This window comes from Panthera uncia, chromosome X (assembly GCF_023721935.1).
Source record: "Panthera uncia isolate 11264 chromosome X, Puncia_PCG_1.0, whole genome shotgun sequence".
Lineage (NCBI taxonomy): Eukaryota > Metazoa > Chordata > Mammalia > Carnivora > Felidae > Panthera > Panthera uncia.
Window position 1 is genome coordinate 83,184,418 of NC_064817.1, and position 24,714 is coordinate 83,209,131.

A 24,714-nucleotide genomic window follows, 5' to 3' on the forward strand; every position below is an offset into this window, starting at 1 on the left:
TTCTCTAAAGTCACCGAGTGTCAGAGTCTGACTATAAGCTTGGAAATTCTTCCCACAGCAACATGGGTCTGGGATTCTGTCTTGGAAGGCTTAAGAGTGCCTTTTGCTCTTCAGATTCCTGCAGCCATCCTATCCCTGTCTGATGCTGGGATATAAGGACCTTCGAGGGAAACAGGGCACAGTGCTTCCCTTCATCTTAGGATGAGGCTGCCCTGGGACATCCTCCTTCCTTTTCACTAGGGAAGATTCTACGGAGGAAGTTAGCATTTCATCCTCAACTAGAAAAACCAGGGCAAACCCGATAAAGAGCAACTGTTCCCTTTGGCTGGTTGAACAAGAAAATCCTTGCTCTAAATAGTTTCCTGGAAATCTTCCTGTGTCTGAGTCCAAGTTGAACGGCTTTCAGCTCACCCCATTGCCTTCCATCATAAAGTAATTTAGATTAGCCACAACTGAGGGGATAGGGAAGGCCATTGTGTTTATGCCCCAAACTGATGGCTCTGACCCTTGCACAAGGAGAGATGTTTCTGCCCTCCCTCATTCCTCTGATAATAGTGTGACTCATGTTTTCTCCCCCTTGGGGCCCTAGTGACCTACTGCTATGGGATCATTCATGGAGGAGGGGGAGGCTGAAACTGGCTTCTTGGGGGGGAAAAGCAAGTTCCAACTTTCTGAGAGACCTTCCTCCAGCCTGTCAAACATCCACTCAACCAGCTCTCTAGCCAGCCAGCCTGCCCATACCACCTGCACTCTTAATCTGTGTCAGTGTGCTGAGGTCTTTGAGTGCAACAAGGGTGAACAAGGTAAAGTCTGTGCCTTGCAGGAGTTGACAGATGATCTAGCGGAGTTAAGACATGCACACCTGGGGCGCCTGCGTGGCTCAGTCGGTTAAGCATCTGATTCTTGGCTTCGGCTCAGGTCACGATCTCACAGTTCAGGAGTTCGAGTCCTGCATCGGGCTCTGCTCTGATGGTGTTCTCTCTCTTTCTCTCTCTCTTTCTCAAAAATAAATAAACTTAAAAAAATGAAAAAAAATAGTGTTTAAAAAAAAAAAGACATGCACACTTAAGTGTGGTCAAGGCATGATACAGTCTGTCCTGTGAGAGGTGAGGGAAAAGTGCCATAAGATAGAGGTGTCAGGGGCTAGTTTAGAAAGGTTTGTAAGTCCCCTCAAATCTCAATCCATATGAAGTGGGGGGTCTGGCACCGCTTGAGCTTTCGGGGGAATGATGACCAAAGAAACTGCTTCCTGTGGTTGAAGGACCATGGGAAATAGAGAAAAAGGGTGAACAGTAATGCTAATGAGGAAACAGGGTTATACTGTGCAGCTAACCCAGAACCCCTCTGAGTTTGCCTCGCAGGGCTCCTAGGCGGCTACAATGGAAAGAGTGACCCTGGGGCTCAGCACCTTTGCTCTCATCTCCTTTCCTCTGGCAGGTAGCTGGAAATTGGTAGAGGCAGCAGAGGCAGTGTCCTGAGGCCTTTCGTCTCTGGACCAGAGGAGAAACACACAGACAGACGTGGAAGGATGTAGGAGAGGGGAGAAAGGAGGGAGAGGGGCACAGCGCTAAAGGAAGGCAAATGAGGCCTTGAAGGGTCAACTGTTCCCTCCCACTCAGCCCCAGGCCCATGGACAGGAGATTTTTTTGTGCCTGTAGCTGCCCACTCTGGGACATAGAGGCCCCAGGCTAGGAAATGCATGTGCCCCTCCTGAAGCCTGGCCTTTGCCCAGCTTGGTCTCCCTGCCCAAGCAAGCGGCTCCTAGCTTTGATGTGAAATTCTGTTATCTCAACGGGAGAGAAAACCTCAAACAGGAAGTCCAGCGGGTTATCTCTCACTCTTGCCCTAAGTGGTGGCTCCTCCATGCTGCGATGTGATCACTGATAAAATATTAACAGGTTGTTATTGGGCACAGCAATACAGAAGCTGTAATCTGACCACCCCCTCTGCCTCACACAAGCTACCACTTTCCTGAGAATTGCTGCTCAGGAATTCCCAGTTAACTCTTGCCTACAGGTCCCTGCTCTGGGCCTCATTTCTGCATGAGACAGGTGGCAGTTGTCTCAGGTCTTAACAGAGCAGGAATTCACTCTACACGGGGAGATTATCAGGTTCTGTTTCCCATCATTCCTCAGGTCCCATTGCTCCAGAATGGCACCCTTGTCACTTCACAAGTCACTTCCTTAGGAGGGCTCTGAAGAACTTTCTTTTTGCAAACATGACCTCATGGAGATAACACAGAGAGAATACACCTGCTTGCAAAGAGACATGTATAATGTGATGCAAAATAAGATGTCAAATGAGTATAAGCAGTGTGGCAGGCAACCCAGGGTTCAGTGGTGGCTTCTTTTCTCCAACACCACTTTTGGAAGTCTGTGACATTTGACAAAGTTCTATGCTGGTTGTTTGGGAGAAAGGCCAGTCACACCAAAATTACAAGTAGCCTCTTCATTTGCACTTATTTCGGGGATTTTACCCAACGGGACGCAATGAGGTGGATCGGCATTCCCCCACCAAGGCTATCTGATCCCTTGATTTAAAGGCACTGAGTGTAGGGGCACCTGGGTGGCTTAGTCGGTTAAGCGTCCGACTTTGGCTCAGGTCATGATCTCACAGTTTGTGGGTTTGAGCCCCGCTCCCAGCTCTGTGCTGACAACTCAGAGCCTGGTGCCTGCTTCGGATTCTGTGTCTCCCTCTCTCTCTCTGCCTCTCCACCGCTCATGCTTGCTCGCTCGCTCTCTCTCTCAAGAACAAATATTGAAAAAAATTTTAAAGGCACTGAGTGCCTTGATGAAAAAGCACATCTGTTTTTCTAGGAAGAGAAGCCCAGTTCTAGATTAGCCCTTGACGTCAGTATTTGCACTAGTTTCTCAGTTTAGCGCTTTTTTAAAAAGAGGCAGAATAAGATGAGTCCAATGGGTTTAAAAAAATGGAACTTGAGGGAGCAGGGGACTTCTCTGAGGAACACATGCACTCTTCAACTCAGTGACTCAATGGCCTCCAACGGAGACAGAGTAGAAATCAAGAAAAGGCAGACAAGATGAGGTGCCATCTTTTTCTTGACAATTCCAGAGGTACCTCGTGTGGTTAATTTTACTTCTCTGTATGTAATAATAAACCAGTATGTTCTCAAGTGTCACTTTCTCACTCCCCAAGAAACTTGTCCACCTCAGCACTGTCTGGGGTGGGGGTGGGGTGCAGAGGAGCCAGTGAGAACACTCACAGGCAGAGGCCAACAAGTCCAAGACCTCCTGGAGTGTAAGAATACGATCTTGATGGCTGTTTTGATATCAGGAAAGCTGCCAAGTGACAGCCCTGAGTGAAAAACCCAGTCAAGAGGAAATGAATTTCCACATTGTTTGGAGGGATATTCGTTACATAAGTGAACGATTTCCTGATCATGAGGGCAGTTAAATATTGTGTAGGATTGTGGAACTTTCTTCCTTGGAAATTCCTAGTAGTGTGGGCTAGCTTTAGCATTTTCTTATCAAAAGGAAGAAGATGAGATTAGTTGTTTTCAAGACCCAAAGTATGGTGTAGTGGGAAAAGAGCCTGGGCTTTGGAGTCAGACAAACCTGGGTTTGGTTTGGCCACTGCATGCTCTAGCTGTGTGGCCTTGGGAGAGACTCTTCCAATACTTTACATGTTAGTTTCTTCATATGTAAAATGGAAATGGTACCTGCCTCTTACTATGGTCACAGTATAATATATAGTAGGTCCTCAGCAAGTAATTAACTGTATTCTAAGCATATCGGTGACCCAAAGGGTAGTGTCAAAGTCACACCAAAACGTGTGTCTTTGGGGAGCAGGAACAGTTGACATGTGCAAAGGATATACTTTCCCAGGTCAAAATTTCTCGATATTCTCCAAAAGTCTGAACACCTTAAAGACCTTGAACAGACTTCTACTCAACAGATTCCATTAACAGAGGCCAGAGGAAAAGCAGACTTGAGAAGTTGGAGAAGAAAGGAGTGGTGATGGCTCTTAGACCTTCATCCAGATCTGTGAAAATCTGAGGTCAAGCAGAAGCATGACCAATCAGGTTCTACTCCTAGAGAAAATCTTAGTCCAAGGGAACTGCAAACTTAATGTCCCCAACTCTGGGACAACTGGGGAGGTACAACAACCACTTTCCCCAATTCATAGCCTACAAAGGCTCCATTCTTAAGCAGATTTAGCATAGCAGCACCCCCCCCCCACCCTTGCTGGTACTCCCAAGCCCTGGATGCATTCTGTTCCTTAGGCTCCAAGTTAAATAATTCAATATTTCTCAAACCCACTCGGGTGTTGCTTTATTCACACCTCTTCCCCCTACCTAGTCTTGTGACTTCACTTATACTCTTCCCTACAACCTAGAAAACTCCACACCTCTGCCTTTCCAATCTTTACAGGTTCCCATAGCCTTCTGGAATATCAGGTCTTTTGGCGACATCTGCCAGAGCCTCTGCCTAAAGTCATCTTACCTGTCCCTGAGGACTCAATGGTCAGATGTATGAAATGTGTTTGGCGTGCAGAAGGCACGCAAAACATTTGAACTATTCTTATCTACAAGTGGGTTGGGGGTTTCGGAGGATTCACATCAAAACTTTGGACTTGGGGATGGAGGCAAGTAACAAAACACATTTCTTCTGCAGATGCTACTTTACATGAGAAAAATGAATGCTATGTATGTCTCAATGACTAAAGCTTTCATATACCCAAGACTAAGTTAGTTCTCTCAAACTGTCTAGTTTATTATCCAACCATGTGCCCTGACTTTGGATTCAGAAAGTATGTTCTCTGAATTTTCTAAGAGAAGTCCTAAGTTAGGGATGTCCATGTCATCAAGACTAAGTTATTCTTTTGGGGAAATTACACTTGACTTAGCCTGAGCTCACCCCTAGGTTTCCTGAACATACCCTCATGCTTCACTCCTAACACAGTACTACAGACAGAGGTTTTATTTTATTTTTTTAAGTTTAGAGACAGAGCAGAGAGAGAGGAGAGAGAATCTTAAGCTCTGTGTTGAGTGTAGAGCTTGAGCGGGGCTTGATTCCACGACCCTGGGATCATGACCTGAGCTGAAATCAAGAGTCAGATGCTTAACCGACCCATCCACCCAGGTGCTCCCCTGCCCCTCGTCCCCCAGAAAGAGCTTTTGACTCATAGTACAGAACTCTGAAACATGTTCTATCTGGGGATTGCCTTTGGGAACTGAGCCTCTGCTTCAAAATGATTGCCCCAGATTATTTGCAATCACCGGACATGGACAAGCATATTTTTCTGCAAAATCTGACTTGGTCCCCTGCTAGGTGCCCATTTGTTCATCCAACAAGCATGTACTGACTTCCTAACATGGGCCAGGAACTTATTTCGTTGAGGCTTGCTCTGTCTGACCTTTAAGGATAGCTCCTCTTTCTTCTCTTGAAAGAAGCTATTGGTGCTCTTGGAAAAAGGGAACAGAAATGTTTTCTTACTCCCAAGATCTGGTCTCTATAGACTTCTCCTGATTGTATTCCGTAATCCTCCATATTTTATTTTATTTTATTTTATTTTATTTTATTTTATTTTATTTTATTTTATTATTATTTTTGGGGAGTCAATTATGACTTTATTATTATTATTTTTTTTAATATATGAAATTTACTGTCAAATTGGTTTCCATACAACACCCAGTGCTCATCCCAAAAGGTGCCCTCCTCAATACCCATCACCCACCCTACCCTCCCTCCCACCCAAAGCATAAGAGACTGTTAAAAACTGAGAACAAATTGAGGGTTGATGAATCCTCCATATTTTAAAATTGCATGCTAGGGAGCTTCCTTTCAATAACATTCAGAGTCTGTGGGAAAGAACACCTGTATTCCCTTTCTCCTTTGTAGCCCTTTCAATTATCCAAATGAAAACTCAACCAAAGAGAAAACAGTAGTCTGCTCTGGCTCACACCGACTGACCCCTGCAACCTGTTGCACTTACCATTTGTTTTGCGTCTGCAGATTTTAAGGTTCAGGGCTGTGACCTACCTTGTTCATACCAATTTAGCCAACCCCTTCTTCTACAAATGAGGCACTGTTACAGGCTCTTGAGGTAGATGGAAATATCAAGTTCCCATGATTAACTCATTCATTAAGGATGAATTATTTACTGATTACCTACTATATACCAGGTACTATAATCAGCTCTGGGATAAAGTGATAGGCAAAAATGTGCAAGGCCCTTCCCCTCACAGAACTCATTAGGGAAAGAGGCAGACAGACATCATGTGTGTTGTGTTTACCACTGTGTATCACACGGCACATAGTAGGTAGCCAGTGAGTATTTGGTGAATGGGTGAAAGTCAACAGCCAAATATGTAACGGCACATTGTGAGAAGCGCCAGGAATCAAACAAAACAGGAAATAATAATAGAGTAGGGTAAAGAGAGGGGAAAAGAGGCTGCACAGAAGGCCTGAGAAAGTGGACACTTACACAGAGACCTGAAGGATGAGAAATGGGCAGCCATGCCCAAACTGGAGATGAGAGCATTCTAGAAGAGGGAACAGTATGGGGAAAGGCTTGGAGGGAAGTAAGAGCCTGACATTTTTCAGTGGGAAGACCAAAAGTGAGATCTGATGAAAAATAGCAGGAGACAAAGCAGATGAAGTAGGGGGTATGGGTTTTATTCTAAGTGCAATGGGAAGTCATAGAAGGGCTTTAAGCAGGGAGTTATATAATCTGATTTGTATTTTTTTTTTAATCTGGCTGTTGTAATAAGACAATCGTGGGAACAAGAGTGGAAGCAAGGACATCAGTTATGAGTTGCAATGATCTGTGGGAGATGATGGTTGTTTGGACTAATGTAGCTGTGGTAAAAAGTCAAGTCAAAATACTTTGGCGATAGAAAGGACAGACTTTCTGACAGACTGAATGTAGGGGACTACAAAAGAAGAAAATTAAGGATGACTTCCAGGTTTCTACCTTATGTGACTGGGTTGGTGGAGGTGCCATCTTCTAAAACAAGGAAAACGGGGAGGGAATGGTCCCGGGGTGTGTGTGTCACTGTTTATTTTTAACACATTTGAAATGCCTGCGAGACATGTAAATGTAAGTGTCAAGTAGGTAGCTATATATTTGAATCTAGAGCTTTCTAAAAGCAAGACAGGACAAGGAAGTTTGTGGTAAGGGCCTTAAAAACGACCCAAAGCCTACATGTTCAAAGAAAATGTTATGCCTGGCTGGGTTAATCAGAGGAATTTGGGGGGGCAGGGAGTTGACATTTGAGCCAAAGGAAAGATGATGAGGGAGAACATTCCAGGCCAAGGGAATGGAAGAGCAAAGGTGGAGGAGAAATTCTCAAGGCAGGTTCAGACACTGAAAAACTAATTCAGCTTGGATGGAATGAGGGTTGTGTTTGGAATGTTAAAAAAGGACTCTAGAGCTCAGTGACAGCGGAGAGGAATTTGTATTACAACTTGGTTGGCAACGGGGAACACTAGCAAGTCTTTGAGCAGAGGCATAACCTGATGAGGTCATTAAAAGGAATTTAGTGATCGTGAATAGAGTGGACGGAAGGAGTGAGAACAGGAGCAAAGGGGGGCCAGTTAAGAACCTATTCCACCTTTTAAGGCACGAAATAATAAGGACTTAAGTGTTGATTGGGGAAACGAAAAGCTAAAAGGTAAATTACGAAAGATATTTGAAAGGGCAATTATGATTGTTAACCTAACAGGACAGCCAGGAGGAGGCACCGACTTTTTTCTTCCAGATGTCTTTTGCCTCCACACTATATAAGCTCTGGTAAAGCTGTGTGACACTTTTTAATCTCTCCACAGTGGCATTGAACATTGGTTAAAGGGTCCTCGTGCTGGCCCAGTCTCACTGTAAATAGGTAACAAAGAGGTAGTTCTGGCATGGCAGTAAATGGACTCACACAGGTAACTGTCACCGGAAGAAGCAGTATGGGGTTGAGACCAGGAAATGGGCTGAGAGTAAGCACCAGTAGAGGAGTTAGAAGCTTTCCAACTTTTTTGTTTTAAAGCCCAATTGCCTGTACTCTTTCCTACTTTGCCCCCCACTCACCCAACACACACACATGCATGCACGCATGCATTCACTCTCCTACAGGCTGAAACTTCAATGCTCTGAATTTTTTCCCACACCACCTTCCAACCATATTGTCCGTATCTGTGCAAAGTCCCACCTTTTCACAGCTCCCGTCTGAAGAACCAGTATCACTGACAGGATATCTGAATACATTCCCCCTTTCTCAGGAATATTTACATTTAGACAACGGGGCCTTCAATATCACAGTCCATCTATCTGACACAGAGATTAACCACACGGCAGTCCACAGCTGCGGTGAGGGGAGCGCAGGGGGACCAGGGGTATCTTTCAGTTCTCATTCTGATGGTGAAGCCTGGCTCTGGCCTCCCCCCACTCCTGACGGTTTCACTAGAGCAACTATGATGGGCTTCCTCTCCAAGGAGATAAAATAAGCATGGGAGAGTCTTCCAAAGTAACCCTGCAGAGGAAAACAGAACAAATATCCAAAACGTTTCTCTGCACAGACTAATCCTATTGCAATTGCTTGAGCCCACCTGTCCCACCCCCTTCTTTTAAAATTTCTCCTTTACTTTTTCTTTTTCACGGCTGGCATATTTTTATGCGTCCATTCTTCAACGTTTTGTGAAGAGTACCTTGAACTCTTTGGAGCGTACATGCTATATAAATACAATAAAGTAATGAATAAACAAAATGTCTACTTTTACAAGAGTATAGGTTTTACTATTCTTGATAGTATGAGATCAACCCCTTACTCAGCACTAGACCAGGAGTAGGTAGATGGTGTATTCTGAGGGATATCAAATAGATCTCCCTGCTCTAAAATAGCTACCCCCACTACCTGAAATCTCACAGTTTGGTGGTATATATATATTTTAAAATTTGTGCCCTGAAGATTTTTTTCAAGAACTCTTTATCAAAATGCAAATACCACGTGAAGGTGGGTAGATGGTCACGATTTGACCTTAGTTTCCTTTACATGAGCCCATCACTTCTGCCAAAAAAACCACATTTTTCACATTCTAGCATCTTCCATGCTTTTGTTCATGTTATTTTCCAGAGGTAATGCTAAATATAACATAAATTATAAATATAAAATTACCTTATATGTCAAACAGTCTCTCATCTGATATCTAAATCCAAACCTACTCATTTTTAAAACAATTTATTTTTTCCAATATAAGAGTAACAGGTTTATTATAGAAAATGTGAAAAAGGCAGGAAGATAGCAGGAAGAAAAAATACCAACCATGGTCCTACCACCTAAAGAATGACCACTGTTAACAATGTGATCATGCTAGTGCTTTAAACAAATCTTAGTTTAGGTCCCATATCTGATGTGATGCCTTCCTTCAACTTCCTCCCCTCGCCCCCAGAATGCTTCTGTCATGTTTGTACCACTCCCTTGTACAAGTTAGTTGACCTGGTGTGTGTCCTGTGCTTCCAACTAGGTTGTTAGATCCTTGAAGGCTGAAACCATGAGTTATATTTCTTAATTTATCCCCAAACACCTACTGCATTGGACCCAATATTTGCTGGCTGATTTCACCTAAATGAATACAAACCATTTAGGAAAGGATATAAAACAGGCCAAGTATCTACATCATGAAAATTACAGCTTTCAGGTCATCTGGCTTGGTGACTATTGCTTTTCTATTCCTGGAAGTCCTGAAAGCCCATCAACTAGCCTCTTTCTCCACACCAAAACTGAGTAAGAAGCAGACTGAGTAAGAGCCAGGATTTACTCAAAGATACTCTACATAAGGCATAAAGGTGAGAGAGAGAGAGAGAGAGAGAGAGAGAGACAGAGAGACAGAGAGAGAGGGAGGAGGAATAGAGAGAGAGAGAGAGGAGGGATAGAGAGGAGAGAAGAAGACAAGAGAAAAGAGAGGAGAATAAAGTAGAGTAGGGTAAAGGAGGGTGTATAAAGTAGTAAGTCTGGTGCTCAATCCAGTATGTGATTTGCCTCCAGCACCGTATACAGGATCCCATCCACTTGTTCTGAGTCAAACCCGATCTCACGAAGCTCCAAGTGAGGGAGGACAGAAGTAAGGAGATAGCTGACGTGGATACGCAGCCGCGTAAGCTTTGCCAAAGCCCTGTATGATGGAGTGAGGGGGCAGAAGAGATGACATGAAGTCATTAGCCAACAACAAAATGAAGCTCCTTACAAACGGGCCTACATTTCTCAACAATTAGGTTTTCATTAGCTAGACAGAAAGAAGAAAGCACAGTGCCACTAAGCACAGGGAGACTGACTGCAGCTCTCTAAGTAATTCCTTGATCCTTGGTGGCCTATGCATTAATTAAGGCTTCCACCCTTATCTATGGCCAGTGACTGGGGTTCCTCAGGGATGCTTCCCATTAGCACTCACAAGCTGATAACTAAACCCTAGTAATTAACCTTTCTAGGTCATCTCCCTCTGGGGTCCGGTAGGAGACCTGAGCCTTCTGCAGCACTTCTAGGTGTGTCTCTGTCTCCTTCAGTTTCTCTTTGAGCTCCTGCTTTTCCTCCTTGGTTCTCTCCAGCTCAGCCTTCAGAATCTGGAATTCGGCTTGGCGATAGCCCATGTGTTTCTTGCTCCAGTACAAGCCTTCTGTCTCCTGGGTAGTATAGGTCACCAATTCATTTTGGACTTTCTTGAATTCAGAATGCCAGTGATTTCTCTCCTGTTCCAGCTCCTCCACCTGCAGTCCAAGAAACAGAAATTCAATGACCCCCACATGCTATGAGTGCCCTGGATTGCCCCTGACAATTTCACTCTGTGATTTCTCTATCCATATTCTACTTATGGGCCTTCTCAATCCCCAAATACGGGAGGGAAGCCCATTTGGGCCCATTCAATCTGAGACCTAGCACAGAATGACTCAATGTCTTCTTGTGTTTAAAGGCCTCAGGACACGAAACCATCAGAGCTCCAACTGTCTGGTCCCTTGGTTAAAATGAGGTCTTATATCCTAGTGGTAAGGGGGTGCCCTAACCTTTTGCTGGAACAAATTCCTTTCGGCCAAAACACGTTCCAGTTTTTCTGTGGTTCTTTTCAGTTCTTCCAGCTCTCTTTGGTTCTTCGTCTTTGGCGTACTGCGCCCTCCACTCTCCTCATAACCTCGTCCCTTCTCCCCAGTGGCTGCGGCAGGGGTGTTGACAGAGGCCACAGAGGAATAAGGCACTGGGCTCCAGGATTCAACCACTTTTCTTCTCTCAGCAAGCTCCTCTCTGTTAAAAGGGATCAGCTGAATGGGAGCTCCTGAATCTCTAACACCTTTTGCGACACCCACGACAGCTACAAAAGGTCCCTTGTTCACTTCCTCCTTGTTTATGTTTGTGCTGCCTCTGTTAGACTCTTCTGCTATCAATCTTGGCATCTGATCTTCTAATTCTTCAGGGAGCAGGGACCCCTGGTGTTGGTCTTGGGCCCCTGAATACAGAACAGAGACCTCCCTACTCTGATTGGTACTCTTGCCTGCTTCTGGGTATTCTGGGGAAAGGTACGGTGGTGTGCTTCTCTCGGAACTGGATTTATCATGGCTGTTCTCCCCATCTGGGTATGTGACAGCTGCCTCAACCCTCCTGTAAGGGCCAGGCATGGAATAATCTAGAGGAGGTGTTGTCCTCTCACTATGGAGCCTTCTTCGTTTCTCTGCCGGCTCCTCTCCCAGGATCCATTTGTACTTACTGCAAGAAGAAGAGGAAATTAAATTTTAAGCTGTCACAATACAAGCTAAATATATTCTTAATCCTGTGGAGCCTCTCTCCAAATTTCCCACATTAAAACTGACTTGAGCTTTTATCCACAGAGCATTTCAAGTTAGGAATATAACTCAACCCCCAAACTCCAAACCCTTCAACTCATGCGACTTGCTGAGATAGCAGTCGGTCTGAAGGGACAGCTGAAATCAAAAGGTAGGAGAGTGAGCATCTGGATATAACAAGACCAGATTGACTTTGGTAAGAATTCTGAAAACAGGATTGAAACCAGACTGACTTAGGAGGTCCCAAAATGCAAGGAAAGGCAGAAAAAACAAACAAAAAATACACATGCAAAATCCCTTAACACAAGAATGGAAAAAAGGTCATAAAAAGCCCCGCAGAGTATGTGGAGGAAAACCAAGCCAGCTCGTTAATTTTAAAGTGTCACAAAAACCTTCCAGTATCAAAGACTTAGACATATTTTTTTTAATATTGCAAGAGAACACCATACAGTTTCTTTGCCAGCCAACTGGATTGTGGTTATTGCCCATTATTCACTTGTAAAAGTTAATTAAAACACAGGGTGCTAGTCAGGAACAAACAAATTGAATCGGCCAATTCAAGTCATTTCCCTCTTAGGGCAAAAGAACTCCCCTCTGTCACGGCAAACAGGCACTCCCTCATTTCTTCAGGAAAGTGCAGGACAGTAATCTTGAGTCACCTTCCATTTCTGGCTGCTATGTGCACTGACTGTTGAAGGAATTAACAAAACAAACTTGTACCATGAAATCTGTAGGCAATTTAAAATCATGCAGTAGGATGGGGACCCCCCCCCCAATTTTTACCCATATCACTGTTCTGTCTTCCCTGCAGAAAACCAAAGAAGTTTCAAGGTAAAAAAATCAACTTTTGAATTTTCAATGAGAAAGAGTCAGGCACATTATGGGCCACCTCACAGTATTTTGAGGCCACTAGGTTTTCTCTGCAATTTTTGGCAACATCCGTAAGACATCTCAAACATTAGCTTCTTATAGCACCATGAATGTTCTTCAAAACTAGCGTTCACTCAGCAAGAAAACTGGTCTGCATCTTAATAGATCTTGCTGTGTCAACCTTTGGGGGAAAGCCAAAGTATTTGTGGGCAATGTGAGAACACATGGATCCATCTATATAACATGCGCAAGGGCCACTGCAGATGGCCCATTTAGCTGCAGCACTGAGGAAGATAGTAAAGCAGTCAATTCAGGGGCACCTGGGTGGCTCAGTTAAGCGTCCTACTTTGGCTCAGGTCATGATCTCATGGTCCGAGAGTTCGAGCCCTGCATTGGGCTCTGTGCAGACAGCTCAGGGCCTGGAGCCTGTTTCAGATTCTGTGTCTCCCGCTCTCTCTCTGCCCCTCCCCCACTCATGCTCTGTCTCTGAGAAATGAATAAACCCTAAAAAAAATTTTTAAAAATAAAAAAAAAGCAGTCAGTTCAGAGATCTTCATGAAGGAAGGTTATGGGATACTGGATAACAACACCCAAAGTTTTATGAAAGGCAATGAAAGTCAAATGATCTGCCTTCTCTTCGTTTTCCCACCTCTAAGGGTTCTGTCCTTAATTCGCTTCTCTTCTCTCTTTTCTTTGGTAACTTCATACAACCTCTTGGCTATAACTTCTGGTCAGTAACTCTAAAGTCATTTCCCCAGCCCTGATTTCTAGTACTGAATTTCTAATTGCCCATCACTCATTCCTTCCTGGAGGTCCCACTTGTACCTCACGATGTATAAAACTGGCCTTTCCATTTTCATCTTTAAGCCTGTTCCCTCCCCTATGTTTCTGATATATGTTATGACACCAGCAAACTCTCAGTAATTTCATATAGTTCTACTACTATCAATACTCAAGTTCAAGCTCACATTACCTCTCCTGAACTACTGCAGTGGCTTCCTCCAGTCTCCCCTTCTCTCATCTCCAGATTACCTGCTGCCAAGTTAATCTTCCTAAGGTGTTACTCTGATTATGCTATACCATTAATTGAAATTTTTATGTACTGCTCCCCACAACAGAAAAGTTCAAATGCCTTAGCTTGGTATGCTTTAGCTTAGTCCATTTGGAGTGGACTCCAAAACATAAGAAACAATTATTCAGCACTTACTCTGTGCCAGACAGTGTGACAGGTGCTTAATGTGTATGGTCTCATTTAATTTTTCCAATAACCCTGAAGTAGGTGTTGGTATTATCTGCATTTTTTGAAGAGGATGCGCAGACCTAGAGATGTTAACTTTCTCTAGTCAGTGACAGCACTGACTGCACTAACTGCAGCTAGTCAGTGACAGAGCTAGGACATAATTTGGCCCTAGCTGCTCTCTCATTACCTCCCTTCAAGAACACCAGCCAAAAGAAATGTCCCATGATTTCTCATGCTGCTTCTTTTGATTGGAATGCCCTTCTCCTACCCAACACTGCAAATCTGAGTCCAGCTCAAATGCTACTTCTGAATTCCCATAGCACCTTAGCGCTCTATTATAATGTATATCACTTTTTACAGCATGCCTATGTGTCTCTTGTAAATTCCCTACTAAAGTACCAAAGTAGAAACTCCTTAAACGAAGAGAGCTTAACTAACTATGCTAGATGGGAATGAAGGAACAAAACTTTGCATATAAGAGGAAATCAAAAAGAAACTATTATGTGAATGAGAGAAAAATAGGTAGATATTACTTATTGGTTCTATAAGTACTTACTAGCTCTGTAAATTAAGGTCTGGTTCTTCCCTTTAGGGATTGATTCTTATTCTAGACCTGGAGTCACTCATTTTAGTAAAGATTAATATAGGGTTTGAATAGCAGGAATTCTTCTCCAACTGCATAGTTTCTTCTCATTTTCTTTCTCCTTTTTGTCATATCCCTCAAAGGTCTGTCTGCAGAAGAAAAGCTGATATTTTGATAGGGATTGCATCGAATCTGTAGCTCAATTTGAGGAGTACTGACATCTTATCAACATTACATCTTCCGATCCATAAACACAAAATGTCTTTCCATTCATTTAGGCCTTCTTTAATCTCATTCAGCAATATTTTATGGTTTTCAGTTCCCAAGTCGTTCTTGCACTTCTGTTAAATTTATTCCTAAATACTTCATTTTTGAGACTACTGTAAATAGAATCATTTTACTGTTTTCTTAATTTTTGGTGGCTATTTATTTTAAGTATAATTAACATACAGTGTTATATTAGTTTGAGGTATACAATGTAACGATTCAACAATTCTATACATTACTCAGTGCTCATCAAGAAAAGCATACTCTTAATCCCTTTAATCTATCTCATCCATTCCATACCACACATCCCCTAGCAACCACCAGTTTATTCTCTATATTTAAGAGTCTGTTTTTTCCTTTGTCTTTTTTTGTCTCTTTTTTCTTTGTTTGCTTATTTTGTTTCTTAAATTCCACATATGCGTGAAACTATAGGATATTTATCTTTCTTTGACTTACTTCACTTAGCATTATACCCTCTAGTGTTGCACATGACAAGCTACTGTAAATAATGCTGCAATAATCATAGGGCTGCATATTATTTATTCAAATTAGTGTTTTTATTTTCTTTTGCATTCTCACCAACAGTGCACGAAGGTTCCTTTTTCTCCACATCCTTGCCAACACTTATTATTTCTGCTCTTTTTGATTTTGACAGGTGTAGGGTGGTATCTCATTGTGGTTTTGATTTGCCTTTTCCTGATGATTAGTGATGTTGAGCATCATGTGTCTGTTGGCCATTTGTATGTCTTCTTTGGAAAAATGTCTATTCAGGTCCTTTGCCCATTTTTTAATCAAGTTATTTGTGGGTGTTTTTGGTGTTGCATAAGTTCTTCACATATTTTGGATATTAGCCCCCTTATAGGATAATTTGCAAACACCTTCTCCCATTCAGTACTGGTTGCTTTGGCGTTTTGTTAATGGTTTCCTTCACTATGCAAAAGCTTTTTATTTTGGTGTAGTCCCAATAGTTTAATTTTGCTTTTGTTTCCCTTGCCTGATGAGACATATTGAGAAAAATGTTTCTAGGGCCAATGTCAAAGCTTTCTTCTAGGAATTGTTTTAATTTGTTTTTTTTTTTCTTCAAAGACCTGACTTTTGTTTCCACTGATTTTTCTGTATTGTATTTCTACTCTCTATTTCATTTCCATTCTGATCTGTGTTATTTCTTTCTTTCTGCTTGATGTGAGTTTAGCTGGCTCTTGTTTTTGTAGTTTCTTCAAGTGGAAGTTTAGGTTATTGACTTCAGGTCTTCCTTCAATTTTAAAATGAGCATTTACAAATATAATTTTCTCTTGGAGTGCATTAGCTTCATTCCATAAGTTTTGATATACTTTATTTTCATTTTAATCTCAAGATATTTTCTAATTTCCCTTGTGAGCTTTCCTTTTACTCATCTGTTATTCTGAAGTGTTCTTTAATAGCCACATATTTGTGAATTTCCCAAGCTTCCTTCTGTTGTTGATTTCTAATTTAATTCCAATGTGACTGAAGGACATCCTTTGTATGCTATCAATACTTTCAATTTGTCAAGCCTTTTTTTTCATGGTCTAACACATAGTCTGACCTGGAGAATATTCCATGTGCACTCGAGAAGAATATGCATCGTGCTTTTTTGGGGGTGAAGTGTTCTATATGTGTCCATCAGGTCCAGTTGGTTTATGGCATTCTTCAATTCCTCTACTTCCTTGTTGATCTTCTACCCATTATGGAAGGTGGGCCATTGAAGTCTCCAACCATTATTGGTTTATTTCTCCCTTCAATCCTGTCTGCTTTTCCTTCATGTATTTTGGGGGATCTGTTGTTAGGTCCATATTTAGGTATAATTATTACATCTTCTTGATGAACTTTATCATTATGAAGTGTCCCTTTATATCTAGTAACATTTTTTTTTTGGTTAAAGTCTATTTTGTCTTGGGGTGCCTGGGTGACTCAAGTCAGTTAAGTGCTGCACTCTTGATTTCAGCTCGGGTCATGATCTCATGGTTTGTGAGATCAAGCCCCACAATGGGCTCTGTGCTGACAGTGCAGAGCCTGCTTGGTATTCTCTCTCCCTCTATCTCTGCCCCTCTCCTGCTCGTGCTTGCTCCCTCTCTCTCACTTTCTCTCTCAAAATAAATAAATAAAAACTTTTTAAAAAGTCAGGTCTATTTTGTCTGATGGTAGCATAACCACTGAAGCTCTCTTCTGGTTGCTGTTTGCATGGTATATCTGTTTCCATCCTTTTATTTTCAACCTATTTGTATTTCCGAATCCAAAGTGTGTCTCCTGTATATTTAGATATTTAAAAAATCTAATCTGATAATTTCTGTCTTTTGATTGGATAGTTTAAAGTTGTCATATTTAATATTATTGAAATGACAGAATTTACATCTGCTACTTAGCTTTCTGTTTTATACATGTGTCATGCATTCTTTGTTCCTTTCTTCCTCTACTATTTCTCTTTTTATGTTATGTGGATATTTTCTCATTTAACATTTACAAATCTAACAATATATTATTGTTTTATGTAATGTTATGTCTTTTGAGGAAGCTGAGAGAAGAAAGCAGAACAATTGCATATTGATGTTTATAGAGTTTGCTAAATCAACCTTATTTTTCCATTTAAAATTTTCTTCATTTCTTACTATGGTGTTATTTCCTTACTCCAATACCACTTTGCTCCCACTCACCTCCTCTGTGCTATTATTGGCAAACATTTTACATCTGTAGATGAGCCCAACAATAAGGTTATATATGTACATAAAATTATATACAAATATATACATATTGTTTTGTGAAATTATTCTTTAATTAAAGATAGAAACAGGAAAAATGCTATTCTATTGTCTTTTATAATTAATTAGATACCACTGCCAGTGCTCTTTTATTTTTTCATGTGAATTTGAATTACTATCGGGTATCACTTGCTTTCAGCCTAAAGAACTCCCTTGAGTATTTCTTGAAAGGCAGTTTTGTAGAAACAAATTTCATCTGCTTTTGTTTATGTGAGGATGTATCTATTTCGCCTTCATATTATAAAGATAGTTTTCCTGGATTTAAGATTCTGGCCTCACACTCTTTCTTCTTTTACTACCTTGAATATGTGATCCTACTGCCCTCTAGTTTCCACTGTTTTAATGAGAAGTCAGCTGTTAATCTTACTGGGATTCTCTTGTACATGATGAGTATTTTTCTCTTTCTGCTTTAGAGATTTTCTCTTTGCCCTTGGCTTTCAATATTTTCACTATGCTATGTCTGACTGAATCTCCTTGCATTTGTCCTATTTTGAATTTGCTAAGCTTCTTGGATGTGTAGATTAATGGTTTTCAGCCGTTATTTCTTTGAATATTTTTTCTACCCTTTTTCTTCTTGTAAATACAAGTAAATACATCTACTCTCAGATGTTAGTGTACTTAATGGTGTCCCACATTTCTTTTGAGGTGCTGTTCATTTTTCTTCATTCTTTTTTTCTCTTTGTTCTTCAGATGGCATAATCTATAATTGATATATCTTCAAGTCTGCTAATTATTTTGTGCCAACTGATATATCTTCAAGTCTGCTAATTATCTTGTGCCAACTCTAATGCACTTTTGAGTCTTTTTAGTGAAATTTTCATGTTAGTTACTATACTTTTCACGTCCAGAATTTCCATTTGGTTCTTTTATATATGTATTTACATATAAAATATATAGATATAGATACAGATATAGAAACAGATACAGATGTAGGTATAGATAACTTTCCCCTTTATTGATATTCTCTAGTTGATGAGATATGCTCTCCTTTTAGTTCTCTGAACATATTTACAATGGCTGCTTTGAAGTCTTTGCTAAATCAAACATCTGGATCTCTTTAAGAGCAGTTTCTATTATTTGCTTTTTTTCTTATGTACAGGTCACACTTTCCTGTTTCTTTGCATGTCTCATAAATTTTTGTTGACAATTGAATATTTTTTAAACTTTATTTATTTTGAGAGAGACAGACACAGTGCGAGCAGGGGAGGGGCAGAGATAGAGAGAGGGAGAATCCCAAGCAGGCTCTACACTGCCAACACAGAGCCCAATGCCAGAATTGAACTCATGAAACCACAAGATCATGACTTGAGCCGAAACCAAGGGTCCGACGCTTAACCCACTGAGCCACCCAGGCACCTGGATATTTTTTTTAAGGTTTCTTATTTTTAAGTAATTGCTATAGTCAATGTGGGGCTCAAACTTACAACCCTGAGGTCAACAGTCTCATGCTCCACCAACAAAGCCAGCCAGGCACCCCAACAATTGGATATTTCAGATAACACAGCATAACAACTCTAGATACTGAGCCCATCTCCCAGAGTAGTTGATCTGTTGTTGTTTGCTTGGTTGTTTATTTAGTGACTTGGCTGAACTGACTCCATGAAATCTATTTCCTCTGCGGTATGCAGCCTCTGATGTTCCTGTTCAGATTTCTTCTTGGTTTTTACCTTTTACCTGACAACCTAAGAGTCACCCTTGGGTCAACAGAGGCCCCTTAACTGGTCAAAGATTATGCTTAAGCCCTCTTATCCAGTTATATTTTTAGCTTTTATATTTCATGTATGGTACCATTGGCTTGGAGGCTGCTATCACAGTTCAAGGAATCTGTTTCTACCCCACATTCAGCCAGATAGTAGCAGTTTGGATTTTCCCTTTCTAATCACCTTTGAGAGGACACAACTTTGAGCATGCACACAGTCTTCCAGTCTACCAGGAAAAGTGTGATTTATTTTTAAGCCTGGTTTCCTAGGAATTGCCTATGGGTCAGAAAAGCTTACTGTTCAGCCAGTGGTTATAGGTTGTGCTTAAGCCCTTAGTGCCAGTGAGAGCCCTGTCCTTTGTTGTTTGATCTGTGTGAGGCTTGAGGGCTGCTTTACAGTCCACCTTATGTCCTAGTTTGATTGCTCTAGAGTAAATGCAGCCTTATGCTTATACACAGCCTTCCTAATCCTAGGGCTGACTATGATCCCAGAAGAGGTCTTCTTGACTTTTTCCTTGGTTTTCTCTGTTATCAAACTTCTGATTGTTCAGTCACCTTTCTTGTTGTAACTTGTATCATGGAGCTATGAGTGTCCTCTTAATGCTCACCAAGATTTCCATTTTTTTTTAAATTTTAGAGAAAGAAAGACAGCATGAGTAGGACAGGGAAGGGGAGGGGGACAGAAGGGGAGAGAGATAATCTTAAAACAGGCTCCACATTTAGGGAGGAGCCTGACATGCGGCTCAATCCCACCACCCTGGGATGATGACCTGAACAGAAATCAAGAGTTGGACGCTCAACCGACTAAGCCGCCCAGGCACCCCTCCATTATTTTTGACAATGCTTTTATGAATGGAATTCTCCATGATCTGTTCCACATAAAGGCAGCTCCTTTGGGCAGAACTAAGGAATTCATCTTTAAGGCCTCTCCCTAAGCAGAGCCTCAGTGCCATTGTGCACAAGTAGCATAAAGAAAAGAAAATTTTCTTTATGAATGGGTGCTGGGTGATGTTTTTTGGCTTGCTTCTTCAGGCATGAACCTCTGCCCTATAAGCAAGCTTGGGCTAGAGCAATAGGAGTCCAGTATTGTCAACATACTATCTCTACATGCTACGTGAGTGCTTCCCCTGAGTGGGGACTGCATAGGAGAAGAGAGACCTATTCCTTTTGAGTCTGCCTGGAATAGAGCTTCTGCATGACAGAACTGGGGGAGATGAGAAATATCAGAAGCCTATTCCTCCCAGGTGAAACCATAGCTCTAGACTGGGAGCTAGGGAAAGAACTTCTTGATCATACCCACCTGCATTAGAGCTCCCTGAGAAGTTTTTATAAAATATAGCTCGTAAGGGGGTGAGTGAGAGCAAGCTAAATGTTGAAGACTGTTGCTGTTGTATCTGAGATTTCATAGATTTTCTTGATTGAATATTTCTGTATGCCTCTAGGACCATTTCTAGGAACTCCAAATAATTGTTTTTGCTGTTTAATAATATTTTCCAGTTAAATTGTTATTTGTTCATGAAAGAGTCCATCACACTCCTCATTTCTCCAGTCTGGAAGTTGCTCTCAAAGATCATCTTTTAAAATATTAATACTAGCTGCTGAATCAACCTTACTCATTTATAAAACTGTTCTTCTAGTTCTACCTGTATTTGTTGTTTCAAATATTCCTTTAAACATATTAGAATGTCTTTCTTCCTCTCCTTCAGCTATCGCAGTGTCATTTGGATGGTATTTTTTGTTATCCTTTTAAAACATGAATTATAATTAGCCTTTGACACATAGTTTATTCAAAGGGTCTCTAAATAGCTAAATGAATTACAGCCACTAATTTTCTCCTTTGTCCATATGCTAATGGATACTTTAGAACTTAAGTTTGTATCACACCTAATGAAAAGTAGCATATATTGGAGATCCTTACATATATAACTTTACCATAAGTTGCTTCATTTTTCATTCCATTACTGCCTTAGAACATTGCCTTTCAGGGGCGCCTGGGTGGCTCAGTCAGTTGAGTGTCTGCCTCTTGATCTTGGCTCAGGTCATAGTCTCACAGTTCATGAGATTGAGCCCTGCGTTGGGCTCTGTGTTGATAGTATGGAACCTGCTTGGGATTGTCTCTCTCTGTCCCTCTCTCTCTCTCTTTCTCTCTCAAAAATAGATAAATAAACCAAAAAAAGAACACCACCCTTCATTCAGCAAGCACTCAAATATATGCAGAATGAATAAAGAAAAAAGGACTATTTCCTTTAACAAAAATATGCTAAACGATTATGCCTGCTTACATACTGGCTGAACCCATTCTTTACTGCAAGTTCTCCCATCCCCTTGCTGGTTTGTGAAAACTCACAAAGTTATTTCCTTTTTTATTTTATTTTTTTTTTTTTCAACGTTTTTTATTTATTTTTGGGACAGAGAGAGACAGAGCATGAACGGGGGAGGGGCAGAGAGAGAGGGAGACACAGAATCGGAAACAGGCTCCAGGCTCCGAGCCATCAGCCCAGAGCCTGACGCGGGGCTCGAACTCACTCACGGACCGCGAGATTGTGACCTGGCTGAAGTCGGACGCTTAACCGACTGCGCCACCCAGGCGCCCCACAAAGTTATTTCCAATGACACCTTTGGAGCCCTGTACTCCACTAGAACTTTAAAAAACTCTGTAGGATACTGTGGGCTTTATTTTATCTAGAGTTGGAGAGCTGTACTGCACGACCCAAGGAGCCTTATTAGCTTTAGGTTTTGATAATAACAGGGACCTTTGTAACTCCTGAATAAACCTATTATTTCAAACACTGTTTTACCAAGAAAACCCTGTAAATTTTACTAAACTCTTGTGTACCTTCATTTTTCCCTATAAAAAGGCAGACTCTTTGCAATCAATCTGAATCCCTTTATACATGTAGCTTAAAATGACAAAATCATCTTACCGAGCTTACATAAAACATAACATTAGCAGCATCAATTATCACGTATCTCTTTCCCTTGAAAGAATATTATTGTCAAATTAAAATTACACATGATTGAAGTACTTTACCTATCCTCTATAGCCAAAACCCAAATCTAGATACAGCAGCTCCATAAACAACTCATACGGAAATCCCATTAAAGGATGATGAAGTATGCCACCCAATGGATGTACTGCCATACTGCACTCATAAAATACACGCATATATATATCAGCATTTGCAATCTCCTTCAGATTACCAGAAACCACTCTAGAGTAACAAAACAAACACTGAAGCAAAAGGAAAAGTTGTCACAGAAGGGAAAGAATAGCCTGCAAGGGCAATGAAACATTGATACGGCAGTGGCAATTTGGGTGCATGACCATCTCAAGGAAACCAAAGTAGAGAGATAACAATGTGCTTTGAAAACACATAACACTTTACTGTCTATCCCTCCCAATATACAATGGGAATTGGAAAACAATGGATAGGAACAGAGTCGAATTAGACTCAAGGCCCTGACACTGAATGGATTATATTTTGTGGCACAGTTCAATCTTAGAAATTGCTCCTTCAGCACTCCAGTGATACTCCAGTATCACTCAGATTTAACATTAGTTACTGAGTACCTATTATCTTCCAAGGCACTGTTCTAGATGATTTCATACAGATTCTCATTTAATTCCTTTAGCGTTGTGTTAGTTTTACTCCTAATAGCTTACTTCCTCTTGAGACTTTCTGCTCATGTTCGGGGGTGGGGGATTGAAGGGGGGTCATGCGATTCTTCCATTATCTATGGGGCTTAATTGTGAAGAATCACAGAATAGGGGACCTGCACACATGCAGAGATGTCTATCTAGATGAGAAGCTGAAGAGACCCACCTAAGAAGAAAACAACCCTTTATATAATCGTCACATTACTGATGACTGCAGAAGTTTCTACTTCTAGAGAGCAACTCTGTTATCTGCCTTATGGTTTGGCCCTGCCAGAAGTGAGAAGCATAGTAGAGAGGAGAAGGCAAGTCATAATTAGGAGCCCTGAGTTCCAGTCTTATGGCAGTCTTATGGTAGAGGGGCAGTCATATCTTTCAGCACTTCAAACACTCCTGTTATTTAAGAAAAAGGAAAGGTATGCTTCTTCCTGTTATAAAGATGAACAAAATCGTACTGAGGAGGTGCTTGAAGATGGACATGGGAAGACCCTGACTAAACTCATACCAATACTGACACAAACTTCTAATGGTTATTATTTATATGTGACCGACATGTTAGGCCTATGGGGCCCTACAGGACTAAATGTAAGGAGAGAAGTAATGCTTATCTAGGTACCACTCCCTTATATCTGGATTGCATATTATGCTTTTGAAAGAGTTTTCATGCCCGTTATTTCACTCACATAGTTCCCAACATAATGTGAAGACATAATACATAAATGAGTATTTGTCAGATGACTAGCTCAAAAGAGACAGACAGACTTGACATAGCAGGTGTAATGTCAAAAAAATTGGAAATACATGCAACACACAAGTCTATCAGCTCCAAATGGTGTTTCTCCATCTGAGTTCTATGCTAGGCCTTAGGAGAAACATACACATAAACATGATAACCATACCTACTTTACAGGAAAATGGACCTGAGGCTTACTATTGAAGAGAGACTATGTTTTACCCACCTGGAAAATTGAAAAATACTGGAATCCAGAGGCTTAAGCTGAAGAGAAGGTGTCCTGCTTTCTTCTCCAACAGATGGAGGCCGGCTAGGACTATCAATTCCCTCATATCCAATTGTCTTATTGTTCAATTCATCCATATCTTGAATAGCAGGAATCCTCAGTGGATTAGTGAACACCTAACAAAGAGAGAAATGATTCATAAAAATCCTAATTTCAAATGAAATACCAAAGGATGAGTCAATCCTTCTGATGCTCGGAGAAAACACTTGGCCAAATAAAAAGAAACTGGTTTCTTACACAAAACAAACAGCACACGGTAATGTACACTAGAACACTGAACCCAGTTCAGTTATAACCTTATCAGCTGGACAGACCTCCCCAACTCACTTATTAGCTCCTACAGTCATCCCACCCACAACATAAAACCCAGGCCCCCTAATCACCACCTAATTCTCTCCTGTGACCCAGTTTTAAGGCTGGGTTTTCACTCCTCTGAAATCTGTGATGCTGGCAGGGGTGGAGGGAATAAGCATTGCAGCGAGTGTCAGTGCTGGTTTTGGAGAAATGCATGCTAGAGACTAATGTATATCCACAATGCAAACACACAGAGACATGCATCTAAGATCTTGTGGAAGAGCCAGCTTATGAAGACAGTACAGATGATGAAGGTGGAGGGATGTAATGGGAAGGCAAACTGAATGAGGACAGGGCGGTCCCAGGAAATCTCCCAATCTCCAGATCAGACTACTAAGCCAAGACATTAGGGTCTGAAACCTATGTATTCATATACCCGGGTCTCGGTAGGATGTCAGAAGAAGAATAAATTGCCTCTATCCTCACCAGTCTGACCTACCCTGATTGAGTGGGTAGAAGGTGAATCTAACATGCGACTAGC

At 41.4% G+C, this 24,714-nt stretch overlaps 1 protein-coding gene across 2 annotated transcripts in view; it reads right to left on the reverse strand.

Annotated features, from left to right (window-relative positions):
- Nucleotides 1–9,171: 9,171 nt before the first annotated feature.
- MORC4 (MORC family CW-type zinc finger 4) overlaps nt 9,172–24,714 on the reverse strand; it is a 61,116-nt gene continuing 45,573 nt past the window's right edge. Inside the window, exons 14-17 of one of the 2 annotated variants that reach the window (XM_049644749.1) lie at nt 23,820–23,995; nt 11,002–11,695; nt 10,462–10,707; nt 9,172–10,118 (exon numbers count right to left, since the gene is read on the reverse strand). In XM_049644749.1, coding sequence (XP_049500706.1) covers nt 10,038–10,118; nt 10,462–10,707; nt 11,002–11,695; nt 23,820–23,995 — 1,197 coding nt within the window. In that variant the 3' untranslated portion in view covers nt 9,172–10,037. Of the gene's footprint in view, nt 10,119–10,423; nt 10,708–11,001; nt 11,696–23,819; nt 23,996–24,714 lie in introns of both variants that reach the window. The other variant, XM_049644748.1, reaches the window with a different exon arrangement.